This window comes from Podarcis bocagei, assembly GCF_964188305.1.
Source record: "Podarcis bocagei genome assembly, chromosome: 11".
In the NCBI taxonomy this organism is placed as follows: Eukaryota; Metazoa; Chordata; class Lepidosauria; order Squamata; family Lacertidae; genus Podarcis; species Podarcis bocagei.
The window spans coordinates 4,065,335-4,084,264 of record NC_138136.1 but is presented as its reverse complement, the minus strand read 5'-3'; the positions used below and the strand labels follow the sequence as shown (position 1 = coordinate 4,084,264).

The window sequence follows — 18,930 nt, the reverse complement described above, 5'->3', positions numbered from 1 at the left end:
AGATCATAAAATCTGATATTCTGCTAGTAGTGAAATGATGGTGCTGTAAGCAAGTATGCTAACTGAGGCTCCAATCCAAAACTTTTCATGCAGCATGTTGCATGCATAATGTGGCTGTCCTGTCCCCTCCTCCCCATGCACGTCTGTGCACTCTTTAGAGCTGATCCTAACAGTTGAAGAAGAGTTTGGATTTGATATCCCGCTTTATCACTACCCTAAGGAGTCTCAGAGCGGCTAACATTCTCCTTTCCCTTTCTCCCCCACAACAAACACACTGTGAGGTGATTGAGGCTGAGATACTTCAAAGAAGTGTGACTAGCCCAAGGTCACCCAGCAGCTGCAAGTGGAGGAGCGGGGAAGTGGACCCGGTTCACCAGATTATGAGACTACCGCTCTTAACCACTACACCACACTGGCTCTCCAGTTGAGAGACTCTCCAGATCATTATGGGACATGCAACAGAGAGAGGAAGGAATTGTCAGAACTTGGGAGACTTGCACCAAGTTGGGAGACTTGGCAAGTTGCACATGTGGAAGTGTCACCTGCTCAGAGGTGGATTTAGGCCAGTGCAGCGGGTTGTGCTTCACTGGGCGCAGAGTCTAGGGGAAGCCAAAGGGTGTTGCAACTATGATGTAGTGAATTGAACAGAATGGAAGGCGAGAGGCAGGGGTGCAGAATTTTGGGCTTGCACAGCGTGCCATTGAAGTTTGAAGGACAAAAGTTCACCCATGACCTGGTCATGTGAGAGCACTAGCTAACAACTCTGGAGACTTAGCTGAAAAAGTCCTCACATTATGCAGTATTAATTCTAAAGCGACAATAGCCCTAGCCAGACCATTAAAATTAATAGACAAGTCTTTTTCATCATTTCATTGACTCAAACCCAACCAACTGATTATGCTAAAGGATTCTTGGGCCACTTGTCCACTTACCCCAGAAAACAATCTCATAAAAATCAGGAGTTCATAAAATATCCTGTTAGACGCTCTTGATCAGCACCAGAGCTCAAGAAAGACAGACAAGATCAACATAGTATCATGTGCGAAACACTCAGGTCAGACATGATAGGCTGGAACATCCACTCTGGCATTATCCTTATTTTCGAAGGACAACTTTAACAGCACGTCATTAGCAGCTATTCCTCCATCAACCATCATCTTGCAATATTGATCTTGTTTCACTTCCTCTGTATTCTGCAATGATCTCATCCCTCAAGGATTTGTCAAAATCTATTGTGCCCAACGCTAAAGATTACAGCCTTATTCTAGCCACTGCTGATATTAACAGTGGCAGCAGATCTCCAATTCCACTTCATTTTTTATTCTCTCCAAGACATATCTAAGTGGTTTCTCCAGTTGCCTTTATTTAAATTGGGTACACCCTGGACAGTCAACCCTGATTGGACTGAAAGTTGAATATGATTATTATACCTGTTAGCCAATAGTTGAGATTTTGTTCCAGAAGGAGAAGTCAAATAAATTGCCAGGTCACCTCTCCGGGGATGTGTGACAGTGATGCGCACAACGACATGTTCCAGGTAGATGACATGGTGATTGGCATTATCTGCGCAGCCTGTCGCTTTGTATATTGAACGGACACCATTATCTGGTCCATTACGAATATTATCTGGTCGTATTGTTCTGTTTCAAAGACACCAACATAGTCATGGTCTCCAGTGAATACTACAAATAATTTGTTATAAATCACTTTTATCCTTGAACTGTGTATTGAATTTTGGTGATACTGAAATAGGCTTAAGCAGGACTTTTTTTTTTACATGCCTCGGTAAGCTTAACATTCTATTCATTAGATGAAATCAACTATACCCTCACTTAAATAGTACTACAGGCTAAAAGATAAGCATCACCACAGTTAACAAGAAAGCCAATTAGTTTACAGAAGTTCCAGATTCCAGAAAACAATTTATATTGTCTTTCATATTTTTCTATTAAAAATTATTTGAGCTGTACGAGTAGCCTCTTCTGAAAGCACAAATGAGAGATGATACATTTAAGTCACAAGCCACCATACGTGTCCCTGAAGTCTGGTTCATACAACCGTGTTAACCAAATGATAACTTTCACACACAGCTTGATATTGTGAAACAACTAAAGATACATGCACTATGATGTACGGTAGATTCCATATCATGTAAATCAGTAACTATCTTTGGAAGTGAGCTTGTCAAAAACAAAAGTTATAACCAGGGCCACCAAAAAACAAGGCAGGCTTGGAGAGGTGAAGGGTAGAAACAGCAACCAACACCAAGGCGTTAGAAGCTCTATACATTATTAAACTGGTTTCTCTGCCAAATATGTTCTAGTTTACTTTTGGCTCAGGCTTTTATAAGCCTCTATGAGGCTGTCATTATAATTTGATTGGAATTATTAGATTTAGGCCTGATAAATACCACGTTAGACAGAAAAGTTGAGACAGGAAACCTGAGATCCAGACCACAAATAACTTTTGAATTATGGAAAGGGAGGACTGCAGCAGAATTATGTACAAAATTGCCATTGCTCATAATATCCTGGGGCACTGTCTCTGTGTCTGCATGGAATGCATAGGGAGCACAACGCTGTGAAGAAGCAGTCTATTGAGCCCCACAGGGACCTCGCTGTGTATGGGCACAGCACCCGTACGGTATTCATCAAAGTAACAAAGGATTTAATTAAAATAAAAAAAAAATCAGTCTGAATGGAAACTTCATAAACTGACATTCACAGAACAGCAGCACAAATATCCTTAATATATTTCTTTATTCAAAAAACACCTGGTATCATACCTGCTGCAGACCTCCCTTTCCCTGTGTGAGCTCAGTGAATGCATGTACAAAAGGGGGCAGGGATTTATGTTGCACCTATTTTCCTCTAGTCCTGACTTCCATGAATGCAACTGCAGGTCTGAGCAAAGCACATGTATGGTACAGACTGCACATGCACAGACTTCCCTGATCATATAGCCAGAGCCGACATGGACTGGGAGTGAGAGCTTAGATCTTGGACCCAAACCCAGAAATGTTTGTGAGGTAGAAGTGTACTGAGTGCTGTCACTAGATGGATTCCTCTCAAACGTCTATATATTATTATTAAACACAAAGCATATTATATTAATGATATAATTTGTTATCTAGTATATCAAAGCTAACCAATAGATCCAGAACTACAAAAAAGAGGTTAGGGTCAACAAGCAAACACATGGAAGAAAAGGAATGGCACAGCATGGTGCCTAAAATGTAAAAAGGTGTGTCTCCCAGGTGAGAATGTTCCACAGTTGGGGAACCGCAGCTGAGAAGGTATTTTCTCTGCATCTCTACCACCCAGAGGAGAAGCTAATTGCTGACTTGGCACTTGATCATATTGGCTTGTTGTGAGTCTCACAGGCTAACAAGGCCCTGGCCTAGGGACCATGATTTTTATAATATGGCGATATTTTCAATGACAATGTTGGCACTGAAATAATAATTAAAAATATGAGTTATTATATATGTGCTTTGATTTGTAAAACACAAGCACAAAATTAAGTGATCTGCCAAGAATCTCAGAAATCTTCAAATGCCCAGTAGGAAAAAAAAATATGTTTGAGAACCATTGCTTTAGGATTATCTTACAGAAAACCAAACAAATACAAGCTGCAATGTACAGCCACAGTAAATAGATATGCATGAATATGTGTCAACAAACGTCTTCAACAAGCATTACTTGATTTGCCGATCTGTATTTTCAACACACACATGCTGTGGAGGGACTGTTGTCCACTTTTCTGCTTCTATCACCATGGCTTCAGCATCCATCAATCCAAATCCATATAGGTGGCTAACTGCAAAACATAAACAGAATTGTTTACAATTACCAAGTAATTCTATGCTCTTTCATAGAACGCAACACACATTACTGCTACATTCCTTTTAATTCTCCTCCCTCGCCTAATTGCCAAGAACCATACTGCATATAGTTGCCAATCATATCTAAATTCATTGTTCAATTGTTAACTGGCGAAGTCAGATATGGGTCTGATTCACAGATACATGTGCAATCAATTTCCCCCATGTGATTGTAATGTAATTACAGAGTTTGTGGCAGCTGGAAAAATTGCAACTAAGATCACAGAAGTGACTGCCTGCAATCTTTGGATATCACCTGGTTCACATTAACATTTCTGTATGTGGCTGCATGCCGAGATAGTGTTTAAAGAAAAGTGTGGCTTGCAGAATGATAATTATAGAACGGCAATGTTTCTGCTTGGATGCATCAACCAGACCTACACCTGAGATTCTATAATACCAGAAAGCAATAGAAAAATGCCTGGTGGAGCACATGTGCGTGACCCAGATTATCTTTGAGTCTCTTTGGGCAGCACTGCCCCACCTTAGCTCGTGCTTTTCCCAAGCTTTTAGAATGAAATGATGGAATGTTATAAGGAGTAAAAGCCAAAATCAGAATCCACAAACACCATGGTGCTCGCTACTGTGGAATTCTGAATATGATACAGCATAGACTATAGTATAGATTTATACTGTAAGCTCTTTTTCACTTTATTGAAGCTGAGTTTTGCTTATGTTAGCTGTATAATGTATCACGGACAGTTATCATGTGCTCTAGGACTCATAACTTTCAAGGCAATTCAGTAACCCTTACTGTTAATTTTAAGCATTTGTTGATGGAAATTATCTATTAAACCATGTTAGAATTGCATATGTAGTTGAGCTAGCACCCTGATTCCATCACACTCTTCAAGCTATGGGTAGAAAAAGCTACTTTCCTATTGGCAACTTGATTTTGAATGTATTTTATTTAATAAGTCTATCTTTTTACTCCTGAGAAAAAGATTACCGCCCAATGTTGTAGTACCCACATTAACTTCCCATGGCTGATAGACAGTACACTTAATGTTTCAGAACTTTATTTTTGTGATGAACAAAGAGTAGCATTAACATGTGCCCTGCCATTTTAAACAAAAATGCATACACACAAGAGATTTAGACCCCTGCCCGCCAAATCAAAACAGCCTCGGTGGTGCTATTACGGACGTCCATGTGCAGCCATTCCAGACAGCTGATGTTTGGCTGTCTGCGATGCTCACACTTCAAAGGCCCCAATCACATGGATTTGGCTAGCAGCTCCAGGTACTGAGACAGGCCCATCATTTTCACAGACTAAATAACAGCAATTTGGGAAATCATTACAGAGTTGATAAAACAGCTAATCCCCTACATCTTGACAAAAAAGATGTGCTTACTCATGTGTCCACACCATTAAAACGTTATCCATTTTTATATGTTTAAATTAGAATTGCTACTGTTGCTGAACCTGACATTATCAATTTCAGGAGCCTCTGGCAGTGCTATAAGATTCCTTTCAGGTAACATGTTAGAAATGCAATTGCGTTAACAACTTCTTGGAAAGATAATGGGTGGGATATATACTTTTATTTATCACGAACTGCAAAACTCTACCTGAAAAGGCTGATGAAATACTGTCATTTCTGTACTACCAAAGGCCACCGCAGCCTCTCTGCTGCTCTAAATACATGTCTTTATTATGTTCAGGTGTACTTTTACATCAATGTGAGTATTGTAGCAAGGGATCTCATTGTGAGCCAAGTAGCAAAGTGACCTGTGACTCACAAAAGCAGGGTAGAAGCATGCGGAAGGCGGAGACCTGCTGATGCAGTTCTCAACTAGCTTGACTCTCCAAAAGAAGTAAAATTTTTAGACTGTTTAGGTATTGTAAACGAGGGAAATATCCATTTACTTTAAAGAATATTGGAACTGTGCAGTTCTGAAGCCTAGTTTTTCTCTAGACTACACAGAATGGTCCCCTGTGGCAGTGAAGGAGCTCATCATGGCAGCCCCATCTGGACTCAGGCCACCCCAAGGGGAATTCACAGCTTCACCTCACCTCCATTATACAATTGTGCAATGAAGTATTGTCAGATTGCTAGCATGAAGTAGAAAAGGAAAAAGCTATATGGCACCTGCTTGATTATTTCTCTCATTCTTTGACTTTTGCTATGTTCCTCTGCCATAAACAATTGTAATCCCTGAAAGCCTCACTTATACCTCACTTAGTTGCCAGAGCAAGGAACGTCCCTCCATCTTTTTGGTGCTCCTGCATATGTCAGTGTTCCTGCTATGAAAAAGAAGTCCCCAATCTGTTCTCCATACCACCAGATATCAAGTATGGCACAAGGAGACTAGATACCCATATCTCCCTGCCTGAAATACTGGTGCTTTGCAGACCACAAACCTGCCACAGGGATATGGAGATGTTTGATTTGGGGGAAAAGCAGATCAGCTTCTTGCTCCCTCCCCCCATAAACTATGTCCTTGACCCAACAAACCATTAATTGGTATATGTGCTAGCATTGCTTCTCAGTAGAGTCCTGGAGGGTTACAGGATCTTTAGGAAACTTTGAAGATGTGCTGGGAGGTGTAACTCCAGTGGTTTTGACTATCTAGATAGTCTTTAATCCAAGAAGGGACCCTAGTCTTGCTTGGGTTATTCCTACGCAAGGGATTCACTGAATCCCCATGGGATAACAGCTGTAATACTATGAATGCCATTACTGCTAATTTATTTATTTGTATAACTTTTCTTCAGCAAAAGGGTTGCCAGAGTGGCACACAATATTAAAATTACACATAAAGCAGCTAAACACAAAACTGTCATCCTGGATAGATAATAAAAACTCAACCAATCAGCAGTTAACATCAGCTAAAGTTATGTGGAAAAGTCTATGACCTCTAAACAAACAGGTCTTTGCCTGATGTAGAAAAGACTGCAGGTACCTGGGGCTGTGTGATGTCAACGGTGTGTGTGTGCACACCACAGGGCATGTGGGGCATGTGTGCCATGTCATCACACCCCTGGTGTGCTGACATCCCTCGTGCATGTAGCAGAGTATGGTGACATAGCGTGTGCACATAGAGGGGCCTGGTGATGCTGTGTGACTATGCCCCATGGCGTGCATGCCCAGCTGTGCTGCGCTTGTGGGTGCCTAGCCCCCACATTTAAAATGTTGTGTGAACCACAGCAAGCAGGGCCCCTGGGACCTAGCGCCTAGGGTTGTAAGCTATAGCAGATAGAGATTAATAGTTCTGAGGCCTACAAAGAAAGGACAGAAAAGGGATGTTCCCTTGTTTTTGCAAGAGTGAGCTTTTATTAATTATTCAAAAAGTTGTATGAGGTGAAGTAGCAGGCTGAAAAGGAGCCTTGCAGGACACACTCCAGTCTATTAAGCTTTCTGTTTCTCTTAAAGCACACTATAAATAAGAGGTGGAAAATAAAAATGTAGTTTTCTGAGCTGAAAAAATGAATACTTAGAATTCATTTGGCTGATGGGAATTTAAAAACATTGTTTGCTAAATAGTCATAGTGAATACTAGCAGCCCATTCTCCAACATGCATAGCTGGAGCAAATATAAAGACACACACACGCACACGCATTTATCTCCCATTCCTGTGGGGAGCAATGGGTGCATTTCTAGCCCTTTCCATCTGTTTTCTGGCTTGAAATCGGCAGGAGCAACGGCTCTGAGGCACGGCGTTGCCATGCAAGCAAGTTAATCAGCCCACTGAAAAGGCATGCTGACCCACTTTCAGGTGCCAGCTCTCATTGACTCTTTGTTGAGTTTGAGACTCCTTCAGGTTGTTGCTGTTTTACTCCTCTGATTTCCCTTTTCAAAAGAAAGGCATTCTTTCCATTTCCCTACTTGCTTCTTATTCATTTTTTCACAGAAAAAGGCAGTTCTCCCGCATCCTGTGTTACAGTGAAATCCTAAACGTGTTTTCCCAGAAGTGTCCCACAGTGTTCTATAGAATCCCTAGGAAGGTGTAACCAAGAGTAATCATGTCTACTCAAAGTTAGTCCTACTGAATTCAATGGTGTTTACTCCAAGGCAGGTGGGGCTAGGATTGCAGCTTAAATCAGTTTTAGAAGCTTGCTTCCTTAATTTCTCAAATAAGCCTTAGTAAGAACATGTCATGGAAGAAATATGTTTCAGCCATCAAGAGAATGATGGTACATTTCTACAAGAAACTCAGTCTGATCAGAGTAATTCGTTCTATGAAAAACAGGCATTTAATTGTTATTCTTGGCTGTAGTTGAGGACAATAGTGAAATATTACACGAAATATTGCCATGTGCAATAGTAAAGTACCGATCCATTCTTGCCAACAGCAGTGTGCAATTCTCCCCCCTCTCACATCAAATTCAAAGTTGGATATTGTTATTTAATCTAAATCATTTGCTTTTCCTTGATCCAAAACTAACAAGAGGTTTAGAGAGAGCTACAGTTTTATTGGAACCATTGCTCAGCTTTCATTGCCAAACTAATTTACTTAAAACTATTCTTTTTATTTGGGTTAAAGTTGATTCCTCAATTCCACAGTGATGGGGGCCATTTAGTTTTTCCCCTTTTCCAAATCCAACATGAGGTTATAGAACAATTTTGTTAGGTCACATTCTGTTCTTGGTATCCCTTCATCTATGGCATTAATCAGGCAGTGGGGTGTGTGTGTGTGTGTGTGTGTGTGTGTGTGTGTGTGTGTGAACCCCACCCTAAAATATGGTTGACATATACCAGATGGCTGGTATATTTTATTTTAAGCAGCTTAAAATAAAAGACACAGAATTACTGCAAGTGCATATGAATATTGCAATGTTTCACATATATACATATTGACAAATACTGTAAAATACAATAGATTTCATAAATTACTGCCACTATGGCAGAAAACATGACAAAAATAGTATTCTAGATATTAGCATGTATGAGCACATACAGAAAACAAAATGTGATGCAAAGAATTTGGTTGATTCCTGACAACCTATTTATTCATCCTGATATGTTTGCACAAAGTTTGCTTGGTTAGACAACATCGGCTGTTTTTTGAACATTCATTCTGATTTGTTTGCAGGGTTATATGATGCTGTGCTAAGCAATTGTTACTTCACTCTTTACAGTGCATTTTCCAGTCAATTCCCCTATTGCAAAAGGTCTGATTGGGTCCTTTTTTTGGGGGGGGGGTTGTTGTTCCAAGAACTCTAAATCAACTTTGTGCAATCTGAATCTGCCAGCATGTGAATGAATCCCACATGAAAATAGTGCCTCAATATCCCACATAATATGGCACAGTGTACTTTCCTCCGGCCCTGCCATTTTATATATTTTTGTGCTTATGATACCGAGCCAAGATAGGGCACAGAGGAAAAAATATGCCCAGAGAAAAGTAGCTGGCAAGTCTTGCCTGATGGCATACATCTGGGGTGGGGAACCTCAGCCCTGGGGAGCAAATGTGGCCCTCGTGGCCTCTCTACCCAGCTCCCAGGACATTCCCTCGGCCATGTCTCTTCCCTAGGCCATTCCCCCAATTGGCCATGCTTTGCACCTTCCTGGCCTGTTTTTTGCGGGCTGGAATGTGTCCTGAAATGCCTGCTGCTTGCCTGGATAGAGGACGTTTGCATGGCTGCACTGTAGTCCACCAGGCAAAGGTAAGAGTCCCGTCTATTGCTCCACCCACTTTTTTGCCTGACTTCACCCACCACTTGCATGCAGCCCATTTTAGTTTTATTGTTTTCAGGAACCAAAGGTGAAAGGGTCACATTTCCTTCTTAAATTACTGCATATGCTTTTTTGTTATTCAGAAATTAAATATCCATACAAATTGCATAAAGGAAATATCATATAAGCTTAGTAATATTGTATTGGCAAATATTTTCCCCAGGACTACCATTAAAAAAACCAAAACAACTTTCTGCAAATGTGGTAAATGATGTCATTTATTTTTTTGGCAGAATGGTGGCATACAGCTAATAGTTTACATCTTGAAGTTTGTTGGTGCACTTGAACTTGGAACTATGTGTTGGTTAGCTTCCTTTGTACTAGAGATGGATAACGTGTGGCTCTCCAGCAGTTGCTGGACTCCAACTCCCATCATTCCTGTCCATTGCCCGTGGTGGCCAGGGCTGAGGGCAGCTGGAGTCCACCATCTGGGCAGCCACAGGTTCCCTATCCCTGTTTTATACCATGATCCTAAATTTATAATATAGAAATATGTCTAACTGATTTCAAGGAACTTACTTCTAGGTAAGGGTTGTTTTGATCACTACTTTCAAAAAATCATAATGTTGTAAATACTATGCTAAACATCAGGCTTAAAAATCACATTTAGGCTTCCCAGCCTAAGAGTTAGCTGAAGAGCATTTTTGCCTCCAAAATCAACCTATATTAACTGTTCCAATCAGGTTTCCTCTAACTTGCATATGGCATAGCCACATGATACAAGTGGCTGGTAAAGCCACATGGAGGCAGACTTCCCAAACGTTTAACCTCATGGTCTTGTTTATCTTATTAATCAAAATAGAATAGCTCTAACTGGCAGGCAAAGCATATGAGATTTTTCTCTTTTGGAAGGTGGAAAAAAGGGTTTGCAATGATGAATAGGAAGGGAATACTCACCCTTGTAACCAGCCCCATTGGTTTTCCAGTCATTAGCAATCAGATGCCCTGCCCGTGAAGTCCTTACAATGATATGCTGTATATCTCTCCATGTCAGTAGTCGACTAGGGAAAGACAGTGAACAGTCATTTTACAACAAAAAAATAAGAAAAGCCCAAGGAGGAGAGGGAGGGGGGGAGAGTGTCTCTAAGCAGAGAACAGAAACCTTTCTCAAAGTATTCAAGCCAATATACAGCATTAAAAGACTGCAATAAATTTCAATCTTCATAATTTTCAGGGCAGAAAAGTTTTTACAAGCATGAAGTGGTTCATAGTTACAGGAAGAACATCTGTCTATCATCTATCTATCTATCTATCTATCTATCTATCTATCTATCTCAGTGTTTCCCAACCTTTTTTGGGCAAAGGCACACTTGTTTGATGAAAAAAATCTCGAGGCACACCACCATTACAGCCCCGTGACGTCAGCGCGCAGCGTCACGCCGGGAGGGACGCACGAAAGTGTAAGTTTCAATTTTTTTTCCTCCCCCTTGCCGGGGAACCTCCAAGCTTTGGGGGTGGGGGGGAGGAGGCAGCAAAGCGAGGCAGGAAGGAGAGCGCGGCTTGGCTGGGTGAGCTTTGGCAGGGGCAGGGAATGAGACCCGCGAGGCGGGCGCTGCGGACGGAGGCGCTGCCCGCCGAGCTCGCAGGCAGCCAGGCAGGCAGACGGCGAGAGCCCCGCGCTGGGCGGCCTCTCCTCGCCGCCGCCGCTCCGCCTCTCGCCGCCCGACTCGCCCGCCTCCCTCCAGGCAACATCTCGCGGCACACTAGTGTGCCGCGGAACAGTGGTTGGGAAACACTGATCTATCTATCTATCTATCTATCTATCTATCTATCTATCTATCTATCTATATCATCTACCAGTGGTTCCTAAACTACTTTCCCCACCAACCACTTGCTGATGTCTTAATGATCTCCCCTGACCCTGACCAGAGAGCGATGCCAGTGTCACACTGCTGATGTGGAGTCTGCAGAAAATCCCATAATGGGGCATTCTGGGGACAGAGAGCAGTAGGGGCCATGCCGGCCTCAGTGCCACCACATCACAGTGTTCCAGACTGGTACGAGATTTGCCTACACCCTCACCTTTGCTCCCATCTAAAGTGAATAGCATGGCTCCAGAGGCTTGTGGCTTCATTAAACCCTGCTGGTTTAATCTCTAGAAAAACTAACAGAAGAAAATAATTGTTTCTTTTATTTATTTAAACAATTTATAGAATGCTTAACTCTGTAGCGTCTAAATGATAAGACTACTTATCTGTCCAAGAGCACTGAAATAATAGGCAACTTATGATTGCTTTCAGGTCTAACTGTGGTTTCTGTTAGCAATGGAATTATGAGCAACAACTACTAGTCTTGCTGCCCTTTTCCTTTGCTGAGTCTGCTAATACATTTGAATTAGCAGCAATCAGTATAGTTCATGTCCAGGTTATCCTTGACTTTCATGTTAGTACATCAATGTGTCGATCACCCACAAAAACCCCCACAAGGATTGGGGGGGGGGGGAAATCCAGTCTCTAGAAGCATCTGAGCAGTAAAAAGAATTGAAATAGTAATATGGATGAGATTAAGTTGTCAGGCAAAATAACCATCCAATTCCCACAGATAATTCAAAAGTTTTTTTGTCCAGCTCAATTTTTAACGGAACCCATATTCTTCCTACAACAGAATTAACCTATAGCACTGGGACAAATGCAGCTGTTGGACACTTTAAAATAAAACACATAAAGATTTTCTACTATACTTCACATGCAATTCCTCAAATATTTTTTAATAATAATGGTAATATTATATGCATTCCAATCCTACAACTAAACAATAAAATGTACCATAGAAGATTCAAATAATGCTTGATTTCACAAATATGGAAATTAAACAAAATAAAAGTAGGAAATGAAAGCTCAAGTACTCATCATTGCCTGCCAAATTTCTATCTATAACTGCTTGCCTCTTTGTTGGTGTATAAATGCTCTCATGTTCCCACTAATACAAATAAAAGTGGCTTGGAAACATTCCCCAAATCATCAAACTTTCAAAAAGGTGAACTGTGAATATTCTGGGAAGACACAAAAGAAGTATAACTTTATGCTCCTGCTATTCAAACGACAGTGCTGAATTTGTAATTTTCCTAATCCATTTTAATATATTCCAGACAACATGGTCTGACAAAGAGTTTCACTTTTTGAAACATTGCATGTGTAGATATGTTATACAAAAGCAAGCATTGCCATTCGTTATTTTCTGCTGTAGATTAAATCTGTGAGATTTTCAAAATTCAACTTGGTCAGGAGAAATAAGTGCTTTGTGTTACTGCTGAGGAGAGTGTGCCACTTCGCTTTTAGCGAATCAAGATGATATCAATCAAGATGATAAACTTCAGATTCAGGGAACTAGAAATGAAAGTATGAGGAATCAATGCACATGCAAAAATTAATGCAAACATTAAAGCCTTTGTGTAAAACTAGGATTCCCCTAGGCAACAAAAGGACATTGATTCCACCAGTTCTTTGTGCATCTGGCTCCCACTCTCTGCCAGGTTCAGACTGGAAACAGAATGAGGCCATGAATATGCATACTAAGTTTACGATGTTAATAATTTCCAGGGGAAATGTTGCAATAAAATACAGTGGTACCTCGGGTTAAGTACTTAATTCGTTCCGGAGGTCTGTTCTTAACCTGAAACTGTTCTTAACTTGAAGCACCACTTTAGCTAATGGGGCCTCCCGCTGTCGCTGCGCCGCCGGTGTGTAATTTCTGTTCTCATTCTGAAGCAAAGTTCTTAACCCAAGGTACTATTTCTGAGTTAGCGGAGTCTGTAACCTGAAGCGTCTGTAACTCGAGGTACCACTGTACATAGGAGATATCACTTATTGCTTTAAATATATAAAATTATCTTTTGTTGCTACAAACTAGCAACACAAATGCCAAAGCATAAGCCTCACTTTGTCCAACAATGTTTATGTGTTCAAATGCAAGATTTTAATAAAATATTTTCTCTTTCCTATGTGGTATTAAACCCGATCCAAACAATAATTTGTTATATATTGAAGTTCTCACCCTGGCCACCAGGAGTATCGTGTATATAGTTTTCACTCAGGTCCACGTCAGTTACTTTAGGCGGGAAACCCTGGGATGTTGTTGCTACAATGTTGACAGCCAGCTGCCTATAAAAGCAGGCCGGCTGAGCTGTTTGCAGTTCAGTTCAGTTCCAGCTTGCAAATAAAGAGCTGCTTTGGAGAAATCACTGCGTCATCTGCTATGTCTACCCACTATTTAACATAATTTCCCTAGTGAATGCTCTTATTAAATATACCTGCAATGTGCCCAACACAAAGGGAGAAAAACCACTTATGGGAATGAGCTGGTTTGTGATCAAAGGTTTCCCCTCCCCTTTCCCTTTGACCAAAAAAATCAAGAAATGAAAAGCAAATCAACACTCTTGATTGCATAACATAACTTCTTATTTGTATATGTGGCAATAAATCTGAACAAACATAATATGTGCAAATTCACAAACATTTTAAAATACAGTGTTCCAATTACCATAGCTGCAAAAGGGCATGGATTAAAAAACTCTGAGCAAGACCACCCTGAAACAAATCTCACTAATGCAACATAGATTGCATTTGGCAGTACAAAGCGCAGAACAGAGACATATAACTTTTCCTTTTGGTGAAAGTACAAGAGAGAGTCCTATTTTTCAATAATTTCCACTGTGGTGGCCATTCTGTTTTGGTCCTTATTGAAGAACAGCCAGGCCCCTCTAGCTTCTCCAGGGTCCCCCTTGTCACTGTGTGTACCTGAGTTGTCGTTAAGTCTTGCTGTCACTAGAGGACACTGTGGTGCCTACTAATCTCCTGCATGCTCAACAGTCATTTTTTAAATTACTGTAACTAATATTAATTAACAAATATATTTTGATTAATTTCTCCAATGTTAACTACTTACTTACTGTTTAAATTACTAGATATGCAACTTAAATTTTCTTAATTTAAATAACTATATTTCACCCGACATTTGAAGTAGGCATGAGCAGCATATGAACTGAGGGCCTAGCTGTGCTGTGACCGATTTTCTCAAAAAATAAAATTGGGTTCTGGCACGTTTGCAAATTCAAGCATTTACCGTACTTTTTGCTGCTGTTCTTTTGAGAGTCTCCTGGATCAATCCTTCTCATCAGCTAGAGCTACTATGGCCATTCTTGGCCATGGAGATTCATGCATTTGTAACTTCAAGAGCTGATTATCGCTCCATGTGGGGCCACCCTTGCGCCTGGTCGGGAAGCTCCAGCTTGTGCAAAATGCGGCAGCTAAACAGTTGGCGGGGACAGACAACCACCAGAATGTAACACCAGTGCTAAAAAAAATTCTACTGGCTATTCCTATGTTGTCAGACCAGGTTCAAGGTTCTTGTATTCATTTAATTTGTAATATATGGGGCTGTTTCAAATGCAGAACTAAATTAGAGTTTCTAGCATCATAGGAATGAGCCTCGGGCTCATGTACTCCCCCTGTCTCATTTAGCACAGTCACAAGGCGGAGAATGGAGAAAGAGGCTTCTACTTTCAAATCTGGGATTACTCCCAAGTTACACCCAAACTGGGAAAACTGTGGTCAGTCAAAACTATTGTTTGTTAACAACCAGGATCATTATCCTGCATTCTGATGTAAAGGAGGACTCTAATTATTTGAAACACCTCTTGCACTGGAGCACTGGGTGTAGGGAATAAGAATCATAGAATCATAGACTTGGAAGTAATCCCAAGGATCATCTAGGAATCTCAACTAGATCATAAATGACAGATGGCCACCCAACCTCTGCTTAACCTCCAAGGAAGGAGAGTCCACCACCTCCTGAGGGAGACCATTCCACTGTCGAACAGCTCTGACTGTCAGAAAGATTTTCTGAATGTTTAGTCGGAATCTCTTTTCTTGTCACTTGAAGTCTCTTCCTATCTTGGGCTGCAGGTTCCTCTTTACATCATTTATCCTGTTATCACCAGGTTGGGCATCACTTTCCTTTTGGGTGAAGACCAGAGGCAAAGTAGGTGTTGAGTAGTTCCACCTTCTCTTTGTCACCAAATAGCCATCGTCTTCACACAATGGACCTACCACTTAAAGATGACTTTCATATCTTCTCTCAGTCTCCTCTTTTCCAGGCTAAACATACCCACCTCCCTCAACCATTCCTCATAAGGCTTGGCTTCCAGACCCTTGATCATCTTGGTTGTCCTCCTCTGCACATGTTCCAGCTTGTCAATATGCTTCTTAAATTGTGGTGCCCAAAATTGGACACAGTATTCCAGGTGTGGTCTGACCAAGGCAGAATAGAGTAGTACTACAGAGGTACCTTGGTGTACCTTGCTGTTCTGGAGGTTTGGTTGTAAACCAAAACAGGTTGTAACCCAAGGCACGCTTTCACAAGTGGGGCCTCCCCCCCCAAAAGGGGTTGTAATCCAAAAATAAAAATAAAAATGCATTGTAATCCAAAAAAAGGGACACACACTTCCAGGTTTGACGTGGTTGTAATCCAAAATGGTTGCAAACCAAGGCACCACTGTATTGCTTCCCTTTGATCTGGACTTCTGTTGATGCAGCCTAGAATAGCATTAGCCTTTTTTTTTTTTTTTTTTTTTTTTTGCTGCATCACACTGTTGTCTCATGTTAAGCTTAGGGTCTACCAAGACCCCTAGATCATTTTCACATGTACTGGCTAGCAAGCCAGGTGCCCCCCATCCTATATTTGTGCATCTGGTTCTTCCTGTCTAAGTGCAGAACCTCACATTTGTCCCTACTGAAATTCATTTTGTTAGCTTGTGCCCAGTTCTCCAATCTGTTATGGACATATTGAATTCTGATTCTGCCTTCTATGGCATTAGCTACCTCTCCGAGTTTGGTGTCACCTGCAAATTTGTGAGCATCCCCTCAATTCCTTCATGCAAGTCACTTATAAAGATGTTGAACAACAGGCCCAGGACAGAGCCCTGTGGCTCCCTACTTGTCACTCCCCCCCCCAAGTTGACAACCAGCTACAAATCCACCTAACAGTTACCTCGTTCAACCCACATTTTACCAGTTTCTCCACAAGAATATCATGGGGGACTTTGATAAAAGCTTTACTGAAATCAATATACACTACATCCACAGCATTTCTCTGATCCAGAAAAAAGGAATTAATGAACTTCAGTTTGATTAAATTTGCAGGCTGAATATATGGACTCTCAGAACGTAACTCTCCACAGAAGTCATTGCTCAGCATATATGGAGCATGGGGCAAATCCAAAGTACCGAGGCTACTCCTCGCCCTGGGTTACATTTTCACGGAGCATGGTAGCTGCCTTAGAAGAAAAGGGATCTGTTAATTTCAAACACAGATGTACAGTGTTGTTTGCCAATGCTGTTTCCCTTCTATGTGTGAGTCTCAGGACTACTGGCCCTTTAACACCACCACGACTCACATGATTTTCAGAGTTGCTTCACATGTTGCTTTTTCTGACTCAGAATTATGTGGTATGTGCAGGGATAGCCCCCCTTTAAAGGTATGTAGAATAAAGTAGATGCAGGGTTTTTGTTCAGTTCTGGCACCTTTTTTTCTAGAAAAATAGCACTTTTTCTAGAAAGATACAAAATATATCAAAGTTGCATCCTTTCCGAGGCGAATCACTGACTCAGAGAAAAAACTCATTAATCTTAATTGATTCAGCACTCAATTAACCTCCCTAGAGATAGTTGTTAACCTCTTGTTAAGCCTCTTGAAAGCTGAAAAAAAATGTATTAGCAAGACTAATAACCAATACCGATAGATTACTGGCCACATTTCAAAAACCAAACTATCTTTTTACCAGAAAAGAATCCCCAAATGTCTCATCAGCATTTGCTTACTGCTTTTGGATTGTGCACTCCAGAATGTTTAGCATTAATAAAAATGAGCAAGGGGTGTGTGTGTGTGGGGGGGGGTGAAATAGGGAGTTGCCCTCACTCTTCAGGATGTCCCCGAAGGATTTATAAAGATAGTAAATTTGGAAAACTAGAAGTGGAAAATATATATAATTAGCTCACTTCTGTTCCAAACAATGTCTGGAGAAAGTGTGCACAGTCCCCACCTTACTGGAGAACATGGCTGATTGCCTTTACATTTGCATAATGTGGCATACGTCTGCTGTGCTACTTGACATAAAATTTTCATGCTTTGTTTTATTAAGTATTTTAATTTTGTAATTTCATATTTTTATGTGTAAACCAGATTGTGTTTGAGTTTATCATAAAATGGAAAAATATAGATGACGAAGTCCTTCAAGTAATCTGGTCCAAAACAATATAGGGATTTAAAAGCTAAAACCAGAACTTGAAATTGAGCCCCAAACCTCATTGGTAAGTAGTGCAACTGTTTCAGTAATGGTGTCATATGGTCATTATTTGCACCAATAACCAGGGAGCTGTATTCTGTGCCAGTTGAAATTTCCAAACTCCACATGGAGCACATTGCAGTAGTCTAGTCTAGACGCACTAGTCCATGACGAACTGAGGCCAAATCACCTAGCGTATCAATCTAAACCTGTAAAAGGTGCTCCAATTGCCTCCTCTCCCCCCCCCCCCACAGTTAAGGAATTGTGTCTAACACTTGCAACTGCAAAATGATGCCTTGGGCCAAAAAAGGGTTCGTAAACTGAGGTCTCAGGATGTATACCCAACAGAGAATATCCTCAGATCTCAATTTTCACCTTCAAAGGATTATTTTGCATGGTGAAATGGAGTGGGGGAGAGAATTTTTTGTTCTCTTTTGAAAGAACTGGGGGGGGGGAGGAATGGGTAATTTTTTTTCAAAGGAAAGGAAGGGGGCAGAAGAATAAAGAGTTCTTTGCTTTCACCCTATCCTCTGAATTATTCATAGGTCCCTATTTGTGCAAACTTAATAGGCTCAGTTACTTGACCAAAGGGCTCAATTACTTGGGAATAGCAGCAACAACCAGCTCATCTTGTTTAGAGGGTCACACATTCAGACTAGAGACAGTGTATTAAATGGGCAGGTTCAAAAATGAATCCTTAGGCTGCTGGTGTCATCTGTCCTAAGGAGAGATGTTTTTGTACAAGCATGTCAGCAGCAGAATATGAAGGTACACGTGATTTCAAGAGGGCTGGGATAAGCAGACTATTTCCAAATGCCACCATGAAAAAACAACAAAGCAGAATATTAAAAGTGTGGGAGCTATTCAGTCAAATCTAACAATGAATGTTTTTTGCTAGTTAGCATGTGAAGTGGTTAAGACCATAGAGTTCTACTGCTAATAGGCTGACTCAGACCACAGAAACATAAATGGTAGAAAAGGCTCTATGTGATAATATTTCCCCTCCTCTTCCGGGAGGAAAGAAGCAGCAAAGAAGTATTTCCCGTTCCTTCCTTCCCCCACACTCTCTCTCCAGCCAGCCAAG

The 18,930-nt window shown here is 41.0% G+C and overlaps 1 protein-coding gene across 6 annotated transcripts in view; it reads right to left on the bottom strand.

The window, feature by feature from the left end:
- LOC308597669 (proprotein convertase subtilisin/kexin type 5-like) overlaps window positions 1–18,930 on the bottom strand; it is a 176,652-nt gene that overhangs the window by 17,680 nt on the left and 140,042 nt on the right. For all 6 annotated transcript variants that reach the window (XM_081213612.1, XM_081213613.1, XM_081213611.1 and 3 more), the window contains 3 exons: window positions 10,463–10,566; window positions 3,702–3,819; window positions 1,431–1,640 (listed from right to left, as the gene is read on the bottom strand). In XM_081213612.1, the coding sequence (XP_081069738.1) occupies window positions 1,431–1,640; window positions 3,702–3,819; window positions 10,463–10,566 (432 nt within the window). The remainder of the gene's footprint in view (window positions 1–1,430; window positions 1,641–3,701; window positions 3,820–10,462; window positions 10,567–18,930) is intronic.